This window comes from Odocoileus virginianus, unplaced genomic scaffold (assembly GCF_023699985.2).
Source record: "Odocoileus virginianus isolate 20LAN1187 ecotype Illinois unplaced genomic scaffold, Ovbor_1.2 Unplaced_Contig_3, whole genome shotgun sequence".
NCBI lineage: Eukaryota > Metazoa > Chordata > Mammalia > Artiodactyla > Cervidae > Odocoileus > Odocoileus virginianus.
The window spans coordinates 1,140,315-1,155,360 of NW_027224320.1; the positions used below are offsets into that span (position 1 = coordinate 1,140,315).

General features: G+C 57.2%; 1 protein-coding gene across 1 annotated transcript in view; it reads left to right on the plus strand.

The window, feature by feature from the left end:
* KBTBD12 (kelch repeat and BTB domain containing 12) overlaps nt 1–4,966 on the plus strand; it is a 53,974-nt gene extending 49,008 nt beyond the window's left edge. The window contains exon 6 of the mRNA XM_020881060.2: nt 2,327–4,966. Within this exon, the coding sequence (XP_020736719.2) occupies nt 2,327–2,508 (182 nt within the window). The 3' untranslated portion in view covers nt 2,509–4,966. The remainder of the gene's footprint in view (nt 1–2,326) is intronic.
* The last annotated feature ends 10,080 nt before the right edge of the window (nt 4,967–15,046 follow it).

The following is a 15,046-nucleotide window of genomic DNA, read 5'->3' on the forward strand; positions in this document are numbered from 1 at the left end:
TGGTGGTGGTTGAGACAGTTCTTGAATATACGAAAAACCACTGAATTGTTCACTTAAAAAAAGACAACAGCAATGTGAGAGTTGCACTATAAAGAGGGCTGAGGGCCAAAGAATAGATGCTTTTGAACTGTGGTGTTGGAGTCCAAGGGACTGCAAGGAGATCCAACCAGTCCATCCTGAAGGAGATCAGTCCTGGGTGTTCATTGGAAGGACTGATGCTGAAGCTGAAACGCCAATACTTTGGCCACCTGATATGAAGAACTGACTCACTGGAAAAGACCCTGATGTTGGGAAAGATTGAAGGCGGGAGGAGAAGGGGGTGACAGAGGATGAGATGGTTGGATGGCATCACTGACTCAATGGACATGAGTTTGAGTAAACTCCGGGAGTTGGTGATGGACAGGGAGGCCTGGCGTGCTACAGTCCATGGGGTCGCAGAGTCGGACATGACTGAGCAAGTGAACTGAACTGAACTGAATGTTTAAGAGCTAGAGAAAAATAAGAGATAACATATGAGGAAAAATTATTAGAATGACTGTAGGTTTCTCCAACCAAAGAGACCAGAAGCCAATGGAGTGGAATCTAAGCATAGAAGATGCACACAAACACACACAGCCAGCCATCTGGACTACAAATCCAACACAAACACCCCCAGAACTGAGGGCAAAATGACCATCACACTGTCTCAGGCGGAGGAAAGCTAAGAGAATGCATTTCCATCCGACCTGCTTTAAAAAGAGACAGAGAGAAGGAAACTTCTCTAGACCAAGGGCAATGGAGACGATGTCCTGGAGGAGAAGGAGAAGCAGGAAAACGGTGAAGACCCGGCTAAAGGTAATGGACGAGGTTTCCCGCTCTCCAGTTCTCGCGCATGTGGATGGCAGTTGACAGGAAAGAAAATTAGCGTTGTCTGACCTTGTCCTCAGGGTGGTCAGTGTCACACCGAGAGGCCGTGTCCTGAGGCAACAATTAAGTGGAAAGGGGTCGGTAGGCTGAGGGTCTAGATGCAGAGAGGGGAGCTCCTGCCTCCACCCACGTGATGAGGCATAAATGCAAACAGTCTGTTCAAAGGCGCTGCAATCCTTAGAACAACTACTGAAAAATAGCTGTACAAAGTATGCTTAATAAAAAAAATTAGAAAAAAAAGCATGCTTAAAAGCTCAAGATAAATTAAACTGGAATATTTAAAGTATTCAAGCAGTCCAGGACTTCCCTGGTGGTCCAGTGGCTGAGAATCTGCTTTCCAGTGCAGGGGACACCAGTTGGATCCCTGATCGGGGAACCAAGATCCCATATGGCTCAGAACAGCTAAGCCCGTGAGCTGCAACTACTGAGCCCGCTGGTCTAGAGTCTGCGGTCCAAAAGAGGGCGACTAGACAAGACCCCGTACCACAACAGAGACCCAGGGGAGCAAAAAGAGAGAGGGAGAGAGAAAGAAAAGTCCAAGTAATCCACAAACAGGAAGGGGACAGGGCAGAGCAGAAGTCCGCGCTCAGCGGCTCGGGAAGGTCCCCGGAGGAGGAGACAGCAGTCAGGGCTCTTGCCTGGAGAATCCCATGGACGAGGAGCCTGCGGGCTACAGACGCTGGGGTCACAAAGGGCCACTCGTGACTGCACACAAGGGTGAACCTGGGCGGCGTTGTGCTAAGCGGGACAGTCCAGACTGAAAAGCCATCCCCGTGTGGTCTCACTGAGACACGGACTCCAAAATGACCAAACTCACAGGGGCAGACAGTGGAGATGGGAGTGCTGGGGACTCGGCAGGCGGTGGGGAGGGGCAGGAGACCTGGAGATGCTGGTCGGAAGGTCCAGACCTCCAGCTCCAAGGTGAGGGCGTTCTGGGATCTAAGGCCTGGCCGGGGACTGCAGCTGACGGTACTGGGAGCCCCCGGCGGTCCAGTGGTCAGGACTGGGCGCTTTCCCAGCTGCAGCCTAGGTTCAATCTCTGGTCAGAGAACTAAGATCCTACAAGCCGTTTGGCCAGGAAAAGAAGAAAGAAAACAACACTGTATTGTGTACCTGAGATTTGCTAAGTGTTCTCAACACACACAGGTACCATGTGGGGTGAGGGGTGTGTGAATATCTTGACTGTGGGACCATTCCACAGTGTGTGTACAACTCAGCCGTCGCCTGTCTGAACAACGCCTGAATGTGAGGTCTCGCACGGCCTTGCTTCCTTCCTTAAACGTCAGGAGCGCCGCGTCTTCCGCAGTGCGATGTTCATGCTTGGTAGCCAACTTTCGGTGCACGCTGCCTTCTAGGGGAAGCTGTGTAACGGCGGCGACAACCTCTGCATTCAGTACCACCCTTCTTTATTGTTTTTCAGATCGCCACGAGGTTATCTGCAAGGAGATCCTGGAGCTGGACCCCTGGGAGAACCAGTGGAACGTGGTAGCCGTCGACGTCCTCATGCACGACAGCTACGACGTCTGCCTGGTTGCCAGGATGAACCCCCGCGACCTCATCCCCCCGCCATCGGATCTGGTGGAGGAGGGCGGGGGGCGCTGAGGCCAGCGCCGCCCGGGGGCCTCCTGTGGTATCTGCGGAGGAGGCGCTGGGCGTGGGGGGTCCACACGTGCATCTGTCACCCGGGACCCGTGCGTGTGCATGCGTAGTGGCCCCCAAGCAGAGCAGCGCTGCTGGGCGCTGCAGGTGATGTAGGGTATGCAGACAGAGGGGACACTGCCTTTGCAATGTCTTCCCCAAGGTCGGAGAATAAGGACGGAGCTGCCCGCTTCAGTCACAGTTGAGCAGCATCGGGAAACAGCCTTCTCCCAAAACATAATGTAGGAATGTTGTTTGAACAGCCCTTGGACACCCGTCTATTTCACTCGTCATCTCTTCTTCTGGAAGCGCACTGCATCCAAAGAGTGCATTCTGCTCACTGTCCTTCACCAATTTCCCAAGGGCTTCACATGCACAAGACTCTTACTTAAGCAGGAATAGCCAGTAGATCCCCTCTAACTTCCCCAGGGGAGACCAGCGTAGACAGCTTTGGAGCAGGGCCGCGTGACTGTGTGGTTGGTGTTCAGTTGCTCAGTCGTGTCCGACTCTTTTCGACCCCATGGACTGAGGCACGCCAGGCCTCCCTGTCCATCACCAACTCCCAGAGCTTGCTCAAACTCATGTCCATCGAGTCAGTGATGCCATCCAACCATCTCATCCTCTGTCATCCCCTTCTCCTGCCTTCAATCTTTCCCAGCATCAGGGTCTTTTCCAATGAGTCAGTTCTTCGCATCAGGTGGCCAAAGTATTGGAGCTTCAGCTTCAGTATCAGTCCTTCCAATGAATATTCAGGGTTGATTTCCTTTAGGATTGACTGGTTTGATCTCCTTGCAGTCTGAGGGACTCTCAGGAGTCTTCTCCAACACCACAGTTCAAAAGCATCAGTTCTTTGGTGCTCAGCCTTCTTTATGGTCCAGCTCTCACATCCATACATGACTACTGGAAAAACCATAGCTTTGACTATACAGACCTTTGTTGGCAAAGTGATGTCTCTGCTTTTTAATACACTGTCTAGATTTATCACAGCCTTTCTTCCCAGGAGCAAGTGTGTTTTAATGTCATGGCTGTGGTCATGGTCCGCGGTGATTTTGGAGCCCAGGACTGGGCAGCCTGCGCCCCATGTCCCCACATTCCTGCTGCTGCCCCAGGCAGGAGGGGCCGGTCCATGGAAGCCAGAGCTAACTGGAGACTTGCCTCTGTCACCATGAAAGGCCGTCAGACCCAGGGTGGGTTGTCCTGTGTGGGCCAGACTCTCAGAGGGCGAGGTCATACCCGTCTCCTTGTGGGTGTACCCCAGGCGGCCATGGCGGCTCCCAGCACACACGTGGTCTTTGGGTGTCCAGCCTGGCGATGCCCCTGCTCCACCCACGTGACCAGAGTGGAAGCTGCCAGGTTCCCCTGGATTGGGGGGGGTGCCCCGTGGGCAGGTCACGCACTTTTCTAGAGGTGCCAGGTTTGGCATCCAGGCTCTGGGCCCAGCTCTGCCTCTCAGCACGCTGTGTGGTCCTGGCGGCATTACCTTTCTGAAGCCTGGTTCTCCTCCTGTGCAGGAAGGGAAGGAAATCAGGGAGAAAGCGCTGAGCACAGCGCCCGAGAGATGCGTCACGGGCTACACTGTGTAGCTGCTGCTAGTTTCGTTATCGTCGTCGTCAGCATCCCCCAAAGCAGGGTGCCCAGGACACCCCCCTTGGAGGGGAACTTGGAGCTCCAGGGAGGGATGGGAATTAGCTTTGAGATGCTCTAAAGCCCCAGCCCCAGGCCCCTGCCCCTCCAGGTCCAGGTGGGGGGCTGATAACCCAGCCCTGGTGCGGCTCCTCTGGCCCTTATTTGTAACTCTGCCCTCCAGCTGTTTGCTGAAACTCATGTCCATCGAGTCAGTGATGCCATCCAACCATCTCATCCTGTTATCCCCTTCTCCTCCCACCTTCAATCTTTCCCAGCATCAGGGTCTTTTCCAAGGAGTCAGCTCTTCACATCAGGTGGCCAAAGGATTGGAGCTTCAGCTTCAGCATCAGTCCTTCCAATGAATATTCACAGTTAATTTCCTTTAGTTTGGACTGGTTGGATCTAGACGTGACTTTGAGCTCTGGGAGACAGTGGAGGACGGGGGAGCCTGGTGCACTGCGGTCCAGGGGGTTGCAGAGAGTAGGACCCAACTTAGAGACTGAGCAAGCTCTTCTTGTTGGACAGAGTTAGCAATCCGGCCTCAAATGCTTCCCTGTCTGCCCTGTTCTCACCTGAGTTGAAGGCTGTCCCAGTGTGTGTTGGGGGGAAAGTGGGGGGACTCATAAAACCTGGACCGTTGCTGGTTCTCTTCCGTGTGAGACAGGATGGTCTGGGGCTGAGCAGGGGCACAGGGTGGGGCTGGGGGAGTGATCTGGGGGCTGAAGCATCATCCTTCTCACTGACTTTATAGCAGCAGCCGCTTCACAATGAATCATTAAATACGATCTCACTGATAAAATGTTGCTCCCACTTTGTTTCTCCTACTGCAATTTAGGGAAGCTTTCATTTGAGGGGGGGTGGTGCTAGGACTCCCCAGGCGGGAATCAGTCAGGGAGGCCGTCTTCCGGGACATCAGGAGACAGGCCCAGGGGCCAGGACATGGGGGTGGGGGGTGGCGGGGGCCAAGGACAGGAGGTGGTCCCGTCCCCAGGACAGCCGAAGCCCCAGAGGAGATGGGCCCAGTCACAGAAGACCCCCAGCGAGCAGAGGGAGAGACGGGCGCTCTCCGGGCTGAGGCCCCAGAGCTGCAGAGACTGCGGGTACCTGAGACGAGCGGCTGCTGTGGCCAGTGCCCCGGGGCGGGGCGGGGGGCGCAGCCTGGACCCCCGGAGTCCGGGGACGAGGTTGCGGGGACAGAGAGACAGGCCCCCTCGCCTGCGGGGCGGCCTCCAGTTGGCTCTAGCAAGGGCCCCGGGACTCAGAGGAGGAGGCTGGCACCACCCCCGAGGCGCCGTGTGGTGACTCGCTTCCTGGAGCAAAGTGACCCTAACGGCAGCGGGAGTGGGGGCGGACAGAAGGGGCAGCCTGTGCCCCGGCCCCGCTCGGGAAGGCCGTGGCGGGCGGGGTGAGGGCAGGGGGCCTCCCTGGCCGGGCCGGGCAGGCCGACTCCGCGGGCTGTCCGGCCGTTCCCTCCTGGGGCGCCCGCCCGCCCCGCGCCCTCCGGGTCCGGAGCCTCGCGCGGCGGGGGGCGAGCGGTCCGTGGAGCAGCTGCGCCCCCTGGCGGCGGCACCGGGCAGCGTTCCACAGCGAGGCCGCAGCTGGAGCCGGGACGCCAGGCAGGACTCGCCCCCTCTCGGAGGGCCGCGGGGGGCGCCTGCTGGGGACACCGCCTGGACTGCTGGGCCCTGGAGCAGCTTGAACCCCCAGAGAGGCAGCCTGCACCGGGGATGAGCAAAAAAAAAATGTGGGAGGACAGGGAAAGGGATGAGCAGGCTTCACAGAAAGGGAGCCTGGAGGGGCCGGGAAACCAGGAACAGGAGCTCATCCGCTTGGATTCGGGGAACAGCAAGTCCACCCGGGGGGAGCGGCCACTTCACGCCGGGCAGGCCAGAGCGCGGGCAGCCCCCGGGGACGCCGGGCAGGCCCTCGTGGGGGACGTGCAGGCGGGGCGAGCAGCCCCCGTGGGGAGCGGCCTGGCATCACCGGGTCGCCCCCATCCCCGGAGGCACAGCCCAGTGGCCTGAGCTCACGCTGACAGCAGGGTTTCTGCGATGTGGGGTCAGGAAGTGACCCAGCGCCCAGCGGCGACAGGAGAATGCACAAGCGTCCAGGCACGGTCCCGCTTGCAAACCCCACAGAGGTGAAGCGGATCAGAGCAGGCACGCTGGAGAAGGGAATGGCAACCCACTCCAGTATTCTTGCCTGGAAAGTTCCATGGACAGAGGAGCCTGGCGGGCTACAGTCCGTGGGGTCACAAAGAGTCAGTCACGGCTGAGTGCCTGAGCGCCAAGGCCTGTTTTCCAGTGTCCTGAATTTTGGGGCCATTCTAAGGTTTTCTTCCTCTGTAACACTGTTTTCATTTATTAGCACTTCCTTTTCCAGGAGGAGAAGGGAAAGGTGGGCATAACGGGATTGTGAGGTGAAAGAAAAACAGTGTTGACAAATAAACCACAAATTAAGGAGAGACAATGAGAAATGGCTCAAGGGAGAAAACACAAAGAGAAACAAGTTAGGGAGAAAATTCACCCACCTCTTTCCCCAGTTTTAGCCATAAACAGCCCATTTCCCCTTCCTGCCTTTTCTTTTTCTAACAGCACCTTGCTATTTTGCTATGGTTGTTTCTCAAAAGTTGATTAACTTTTTGAAAGCTAAAAGAAATACATGTACCTGGCAGGGAAAATGTAACATTTTTAATAGATGTTCAGCAGAAAAGTAAGGTTCTCCTCATAGCAGATTTCTAATTTACTCCCCAAAGGCAACTATGACTACTAAATTCTTTTGTAAACTTTCAGAGCTGTTCTGCACATAAGTAAACATCCTGTTTCTACCTTAAAAAAAAAAAAGAGCAGGCACGCGTCTTCTGGGGGGGGGGGGGGAACCTCGGAAATGCAGCACCCAGTGCAGACTGGCAGCAAACCAGAAATTGCGCAACACCATGCGGTCGGACTGGAAACACACACACACACACACACACACACACACACACACACACACGAGTGCCCTGCGTGACTCAGAAACGGGGCCTCGTGAAACAGAATAGCAAGTCTGGGGGAGGACTCCGGGACCTGGCCGGCGGCCGGAGGGAGGGGTACACGACGCAGGGGGGCGGCTCTGCGGGCTCAGTGCCCTCTGAGCGTTCCCGGGCCTCAGTGACTCTGATCCACGCCACGTACGACACGGGGTAGTATCTGTCTGTCCTGGGTGTTTCAGTTCAGTCGCTCAGTCGTGCCTGACTCTCTGCGACCCCATGGGCTGCAGCACGCCAGGCCTCCCTGTCCATCACCAACTCCCGGAGCTTGCTCAGACTCATGTCCATTGATGCCATCCAACCATCTCATCCTCTGTCGCCCCCTTCTCCTGCCTTCAACCCTTCCCGGCATCGGAGTTTCCATGGCATCTTTTACCCATTTCTCTATACTTCCTTTTACTTTTACGATACATTTTGTAATAATTTGGTTACAGCATTTCTCGAACCTTGTTTGGAGTGAGCCCCACACAGCGAGAGCTCCCTGGACTAACCCGGCCTGGCGCCCACTGTGTGGCCTTGGTCACTCAACTTGCTGCTTTTGTTCATGTTGGTGTCGGACAGACACTCAGAGCGACCCTGTCGAGAGAAGTGAGGGAGTCAGTCCTCCAGGGAGTCGTCCGGGGGCTGCGATGAGCCAGGCAGGGGGCAAGGTGGACACGGGGGCTTCGAGGCTGGGCGCAGGGCGGCGAGTCGGGGAGCCGACCTGAGCCCCCCCACGTGGGCCCCGCGATGACAGGTGCACCCCACACAGAGGCTGCTTTTCAGCCACCTTACACCCTCCCGTCCGTGTCCAGGACAGGTCCCCACGGGGCACACACGACTTTCCTTTCCTCCAACCCGAGCTCACTTCCCTTTACACCTGAAAGACCAGCCTTTCTCCGACAATCGGGAGGAGGAGGCTGGAACCTGAGGAAGCACTCGGTGGGCGGGGTGGTCCCCACACTTCAGGGTTTACAGCAGTAATAAGCAAACTTTCTGCATCAAGAGCTAAATGGCTAGATGGTCTGAGTTACAGTCTTTGCTGGTTTCTGTTGGGGGGGGGTGTTTTCCACATCCTTTAAAAGTGCAAGTCTTGCACTGAGGCCTCTAGGGTTACAGAAATCTCTTGGGGGTGGGCAACCTAGGGACCTAGGCCCCAGCCCAGATGCTCTGCGTTGGGAAGTTCAGGAGAAGGCCTGAGACTGTATTTTCCAGGGCAGCCACCTCCCTCTACCCCAGCCCCTACCCTCCAGCTCACCCCACCCCTACCGAGACCCTCCTGTGGGGAGAGGGGGTCCCCCCGGCCCCTCCCGTCCGTCCCCTAGGACCCCAGGAAGGCCCACCAGGCTGAGCCACCCAGTGCAGGCCTGGCTTCCGCTGCAGACCTGGTCCCTGCGCCCCTGGCCTGGCCGGCCTGACCTACAGCCGGCAGATGGACGGGACGTGTGGCCGTGGCTGTTAGCCAAAGCCCAGCGCTGCCGGGACCTGCAGCTGGCCTCCCCCGCCTGGCTCCCCACCACCCAGCTGCAGTCCCCTTTCCTCCTCCCAGCCTCATCCTGCAGGTTTTATTCCGTTCCTACACCTCAGCCAGGCAAGCAGAGGGCCGAGTCCCCGATCAGCCTGCTGCGTGTCTTTCCATCACCCCAGCTTGGGGAGGGAGGCCGCAGGGACACGCAAATGGCCCCCGGGACAGCCAGCAGGGGGCACAGCTGAGCAGGGGCGGGATGGAGGAGTTCAGGGTCCAGAGATGGAAGACATGCTAGGCTATGGCAGCCCTTCAACTGTACGCCCAGCTTCCAGAAACACCTTCTGCCAAGCCCAGGCCGGTGGGCGTCAAAAGGGAGAACTTCCAGCAAAGAAAAGAAACCAAGCCTCTGCTGAGGAGTCGAGAGATCATTGGCAGAAGAAATGGGCCAGCGCAGCTTTGTAGCGGCTTTGAGATTAAATTCGCACATGGCAATGCTCACCCACTGAAAATGCACAGTGATTCGGTGTATTCAGAGCTGCGCAACCATCACAACAACCAAGCGTAGGACACTTTTTATCAGTCTGAAATGAAATCCCAAGGAGAGAAGGAAATAACAGGGAGGAGACACTTGGGACTGTGGTGTTAGGATGAACAGACCTCACTACCAACCGCAGATCTCCGCTCCTGTGTCCTCTGATATAAACAGGAGCTGAAATTGGCCTACTTGTGCTCGTTAGAAAAAGAGACCCCCCCCCAACACACACACTTTCCAGGCACCCCTTCACTTCCTCCATCCCCACCCCCCACCCCCGGGAAACACTAGCCTGACTTCTGTCTCTTGGGCGGCGTGTTCTGGACACTTCGCACAAGCGTGGTCCCCTGGTACTCTCTTTTCGCCAAGCACCATGTTTTCGGGGCTCAGCCACGTTGTAGGAAGAGTCAGCACCTCACTTCTTTCTGCTACCGCCATAAGAATGGATCCCTTTTATCTTTATTCAGTCACACCAAGGCATGTGGAATTTCCCCGACCAGGGATCAAACCCAAGCCCTCTGGAGTGGAGGCCCAGAGTCTGAACCACTGGACCGCCAGGGAATTTCCTATTTGTCTATTCCTGACTGGCTGGGCCGCCGCCTCTTTTTAACTCATGTGAATAGTGGGGCTATGAACGTTCCTGGGCAAGTTTCTGTTTGAACATCTGTTTTCAATTCTTCGGGGCTTATATTTAAGCATGGAATTCCTGGGTCAGCAGGTAAAGAATATACCTGCAATGCAGAAGACACAGGAGCTGCGGGTTCAATCCCTGGGTCAGGAAGATTGCCCTGGAGGAGGGTGTGGAAGCCCACTCCAGTATTCTTGCCTGGGGAAACCACGGACACAGGAGCCTGGCAGGCTCCAGTCCACGGGGCCGCAGGGAGCTGGGCACGACTGAGTGACTAAGCATTCGGGACAGCTCACAGGACAACGTTTGACGGTTAAGCCATAGTCACTCATTTAATTCTGACATCTAATCATCAGTCATCTAGTCATTGAGGAACAGTTGGACGTGTTTTCCAAAGTGTCAACAGTGTCTTAAATTTCCCCCAGGAGTGTACCTGGAGGCAACCGTCCATCTGGGGGATGACCAGGGGGCCTGGACAGGGCACTGAGCAGGTTGGTCATAGCTTTCCTTCCAAGGGGCAAGCGTCTTTTAACTTCGCGGCTGCAGTCACCACCTGCAGTGATTTTGGAGCCCCCAAAGAGTCTCTCACTGTTTCCTCATCTCTTTTCCATGATGTGACGGGACCAGATGCCATGATGTTAGTTTTCGGAATGTTGAGTTTTACAGCAACTTTTTCACTCTCCTCTTTCACTTTATGAAGAGACTCTTCAGTTCTTCTTCACTTTCTGCCATAAGGGTGGTGGCATCTGCATATCTGAGGTTATTGATATTTCTCCCAGCAATCTTGATTCCAGCTTGTGCTTCATCCAGCCCGGCATTTCTCATGATGTACTCTACATATAAGTTAAACAAGCAGGGTGACAATATACAGCCTTGATGTACTTCCTTTTCTGATTTGGAACCAGTCTGTTGTTCCATGTCCAGTTCTAACTATTGCTTCTTGACCTGCATACAGATTTCTCAGGAGGCAGGTAAGGTGGTCTGGTATTCCCATCTCTTTAAGAATTTTCCAGTTTGTTGTAATCCACACAGTCAAAGGCTTAGCATAGTCAATAAAGCAGAAGTAGATGTTTTTCTGGAACTCTCTTGCTTTTGATAATAAAGGATCTTTAGCCAGAACTTCTCAAAATTCAGTAAGAAAATCCAAACAATCCATTGTTTTAATACTCAAAATTCTTGAAGATAGTCAACCAAAAAAAAAATAAATAAATAAAAACATCTACAGATGGCAAATATGCATGAAAAGAGGCTAGAATGAGTCACTAGGAAAATGTAATTTTAAACCACGATAAGAACTTAGAGCCTGTTATATAGTGGAGAACTTCCCTGGCGGCTCAGATGGCAAAGAATCTGCCTGCAATGTGGAAGACCTGGGTTTGATCCCTGGGTTGGGAAGATCCCCTGGAGAAGGAATGGCAACCCACTCCAGCGTTCTTGCCTGGAGAATCCCACGGACAGAGGAGCCTGGTGGGCTACAGCCCACGGGGTCGCAAAGAGTCAGACACGACTGAGTGACTCACACACACACACACACGCAGAGTGAAGTACGTCAGGAAGAGAAAAACACACACTATACAGTAACACATGTGCATGGAATCTAGGGAAACGGGGCCGACACCCCCATCTGCGGGGCAGGAACCGACACACGGATGCAGAGACCGGGCCTGAGGACACGGGTGGGGACGTGGGAGGGACTGAGGGGGCAGCACGGGCACAGACACCGTCGTGTGAGACGGCCAGCGGGGAGCACGGGGCTCACCTCGGCGCTCTGACGACCTGGCGGGCGGCAGGGCACATGGACGCGTGTGGCTGACGCACGCTGTCCTACAGAAGCTAGCACGGCACCGTGAGGCAACATCCTCCGTGTAAGACACACACAGTAGGACGCCGCATGAGGAAGACTGAAATTTTATTAAAAACCTGACCCAAGCAACGGCTGGTGAGGCTGCAGAACAACTGGAGTTCTCGGATGCAGCTGGTGGGCCTGCAAAGCTAGAGAGGCAAGCTCGGCACACACAGGCGCCAGCAACTCGGCGAATCGGGCGTCGGCCGAGCCGGAGGGCCCAGCCGCAGAGCCGACGCGCTCCCGTTCGTGTGGAGGCGTGGAGAAGGTAAGACCGTGGGGACAGAAAACCCGTCTGCGGTCGGCAGGAGCTGGGACTGGGGGCTGGTGGGGGGCGCTGACCACAGAGGCACACTGGACCCAACTCTGGTGTGGCTTGACTTCGGTGGCGGCTGAGAGACCGCACGCGTTCGTCAGATGCTGCGCGGGCGTCCGGGAAGAGAGGCGGAATGTGGGGGGCTCCCCTGGTGGCTCAGCAGGAAAAGAACCCACCTGCCAGTGCAGCAGGCACGACTTTGACCCCGGGTCCGGGATGACCCTACGGGCCGCGGAGCAGCCGAGCCTGTGCGCCCGGGCCCGGGCCCAAGACAAGCGCAGCCACAATGAGAGGCCCGCACTGCGACCACAGTAACCCCTGCCCGCTGCAGCGAGAGGAAGCGCGCACAGCCACGGAGACCCAGCACGGCCGAAACGAGTGCTCTTAGAGAGCCGATCACTGCGCGCACAGGCGCCTCTCACAGACAGACACGAAAGGCCCCACGCTGCGTGCCTCCGCGCACGCGGAGCTCAGAATGTGCAGATCTGGACAAGAGGCTGGAATGGCACGCACCTGGGGGAGCCTGTGGAGGCACCCAGCTCCCGTCTCGGTCCTGGACGTGCTGACCCAGGTATAGCTGCATGTGAACGCTTCTCCTGCTGCGTATCTTTCTTAGGCTTAGCGATGCAGGCCCCAGCCTCCCCTGTGTGAGGAGGGACTGGACTCCAGCCTGTGAGAGCTGCGTGGAAGGTGTGTGCGCACAGCTTCTGCAGAGGGTCTCTACACGGAGGAGTGTGACTTCCCCTTCCTCCGTCCTGCTGGCTGGCTGGAAGGCAGCTGCAAGGCTGGTGCGTGAGCAGCTCTCCTGGATGACGAGGTGGCGCAGGCGACAGCGCAGTGACAGGAGGGGCCTGGGCCTCTGAGGCCACAGAGCCTGGCGGCCGCGCTGACACAGCCGCCTCCAGGCTCCTGGCCGCTGACGGAGAAGCCAGCTGTCCGAGCTGCTGTTATTTGGGCTTTTCTGGAACAAGCAGCCAGACCTACTCATAAGTGATACAGACACTGGGGAGGACACGTGAGCTCTAGAAGCCTGTGGCGGGTGGGCTGGATGGGGCCGCCCAGGAGTGCGGGAGGGCAGTCACTGGGCGATGCGTCCTGGCAGTGGACGCTGGGCCAGAAGGCGCCGCGGAGGTCAGTGGTGGACGCAGACGTGAGACCACAACAGAGCAGCGAGGGGGGTTCGGATTTCCAGGAATTGGGAACATGAGGACTCTGTACAAACACGGCAGGAAGCAAGACGCGGAGCAGGTTTGTGAAGCCAGAGGGTGACCTTGATTTTCCTTTCCATCAACTCCTGAGCCGATGGACGCCTGAGGAAGCGCCCGGCGTGCTGACTGCGTCACACACCTCCCTGCCCTGAGTGCTCAGCGCCGGACACAGCTCAGGGGAGCACGACTCGGGCTAGGCTACCTGCCCTTGGTTCCGGGGTCCGTCAGAGACCTGGGCTTGAGGCTGCGCCTTCTGAGTCCAGAGCCTGAGCTCAGAATCCAGACGACGGGGCTCCTCCAACGCCCTGGGCTGAGCACAGAGACCCCAGTGGGTCTCAAAGGTGGAGGTGAGCCCTGCCCCACGGGCCTGGACCCACCCACTGGGAGCCGCCGGCACTGGGTGACCCTTTCTCGCCGCGGGGCGCCTGGCATCAGGCCCCCTTAGGTCAAAGTTGCTCTTCACAAGAACGCACGCGCCCCCTTTGGTCTTCAGCACTTCCCTGGGTGGCCCCCACCTCCTCCTGGGAGCAAACTGGTTTTGGAGAGGAGACAGGCAAGGCAGAGCAGCTGACCTGGCCCCCGACCCGACCCCCGGAGCCCGGCCACTCAGGACGGAGAAGCGTCGCGGGATGCTGGGCTGCCCCAGCCCTCCAGCTCCCGGGGCCCGACTCCCTCAGCAGACGCGCCCCGAAGCCCCCGGTGCCCGTTGCTTGAAGCTTCTCAGAGCCCAGGGGCAGGGCAGCACCCAGACTGGAGGCTGAGCCAGCCCGCACCTCGGGGCACCTCTCCCCTGGAACCCAACCCCGTCGGGAGGCCGGTGGAGCCCCGACGCCCCCTCCCAAGACGCCGGCCCGGTGCCCCCACAGAAGGTGCCGGGAGCAGCCCCTGCACTCGGGGGGCCAGCAGAGGGTCAGGGGCTCCCTGGGCTGCACCCGCTGCCGTCACCCAACTCCCGGGAAATACCAGTAGGACCTGGTAATTAAAAAGCTCCAACTGTTTTCTCTCCTTCATGCTTAGCCCAGTTTCACCTGCCTGCAGGAAGCCGCATGCAGGGCCCACGCACCTGTCCCCTCAGAGGAGGTCCTGGGGTCCACCGACCGCGCCGTGTGGCGCCGGGGCGCAGACCCCGCACCGCGGGCCCCCCCCTCGCAAGAACAGCCGGCCAGGGAGCACGGGCTCCGGGGGCTCCGGCTCACGCTGCCCCTTCTCAAGACAAAGGCTTCCTTTGCTTCTGAACTGACTCACTCTCGTCCTGTGGGTTCCAACCGCCTAGGGCAGGAGGACCCTGGCCGGGGACCAACTCGGAAGGGTCGGGAACACTGGCGGGCTTCGGGGGGCTGGAACGTGTGGGGAGCGACGGCACCGCCTGCAGGACCCACAGGCACGGGGGAGGCGTGGGACAGGGTGGGAATATTCCAGGCGGTACGGCCGGTCCTGCAGGCCAGGTCAGCCTGCACCCCGAGAGGCCCGCACACAGCCCTCTTCCATTCCAGCTGAGAACACCGGCTTTTCGTGTTTAAAATTATCACCTGCTTCAGAGTCACACCAGGTGCAGCTCATCTTCAAGAAACATAGCAACACATGCCCAGGACTGGGAAAATATTTGCAGCTGCTGACCCACCCAGAAACTCCCACTCCCGGAGTTCTATCCCAAAGAAATAATAAGAGGGTATGTAGGCAACATTTTGGTCATGAAGAGATTCATCCCAGTGTGATTTGTAACAGGAAAAAAAAACAGTGAAGACTCTAAACCCCTAACTTCAGGGAAATCGCTATATAACACCGTGGCTGTAACACCACTATATAACTCCCTGGAGGCACCTCCCAAGAGTAGAATATTCAAATATGGTTTATGGGGAAAAGATGTTAGTAAT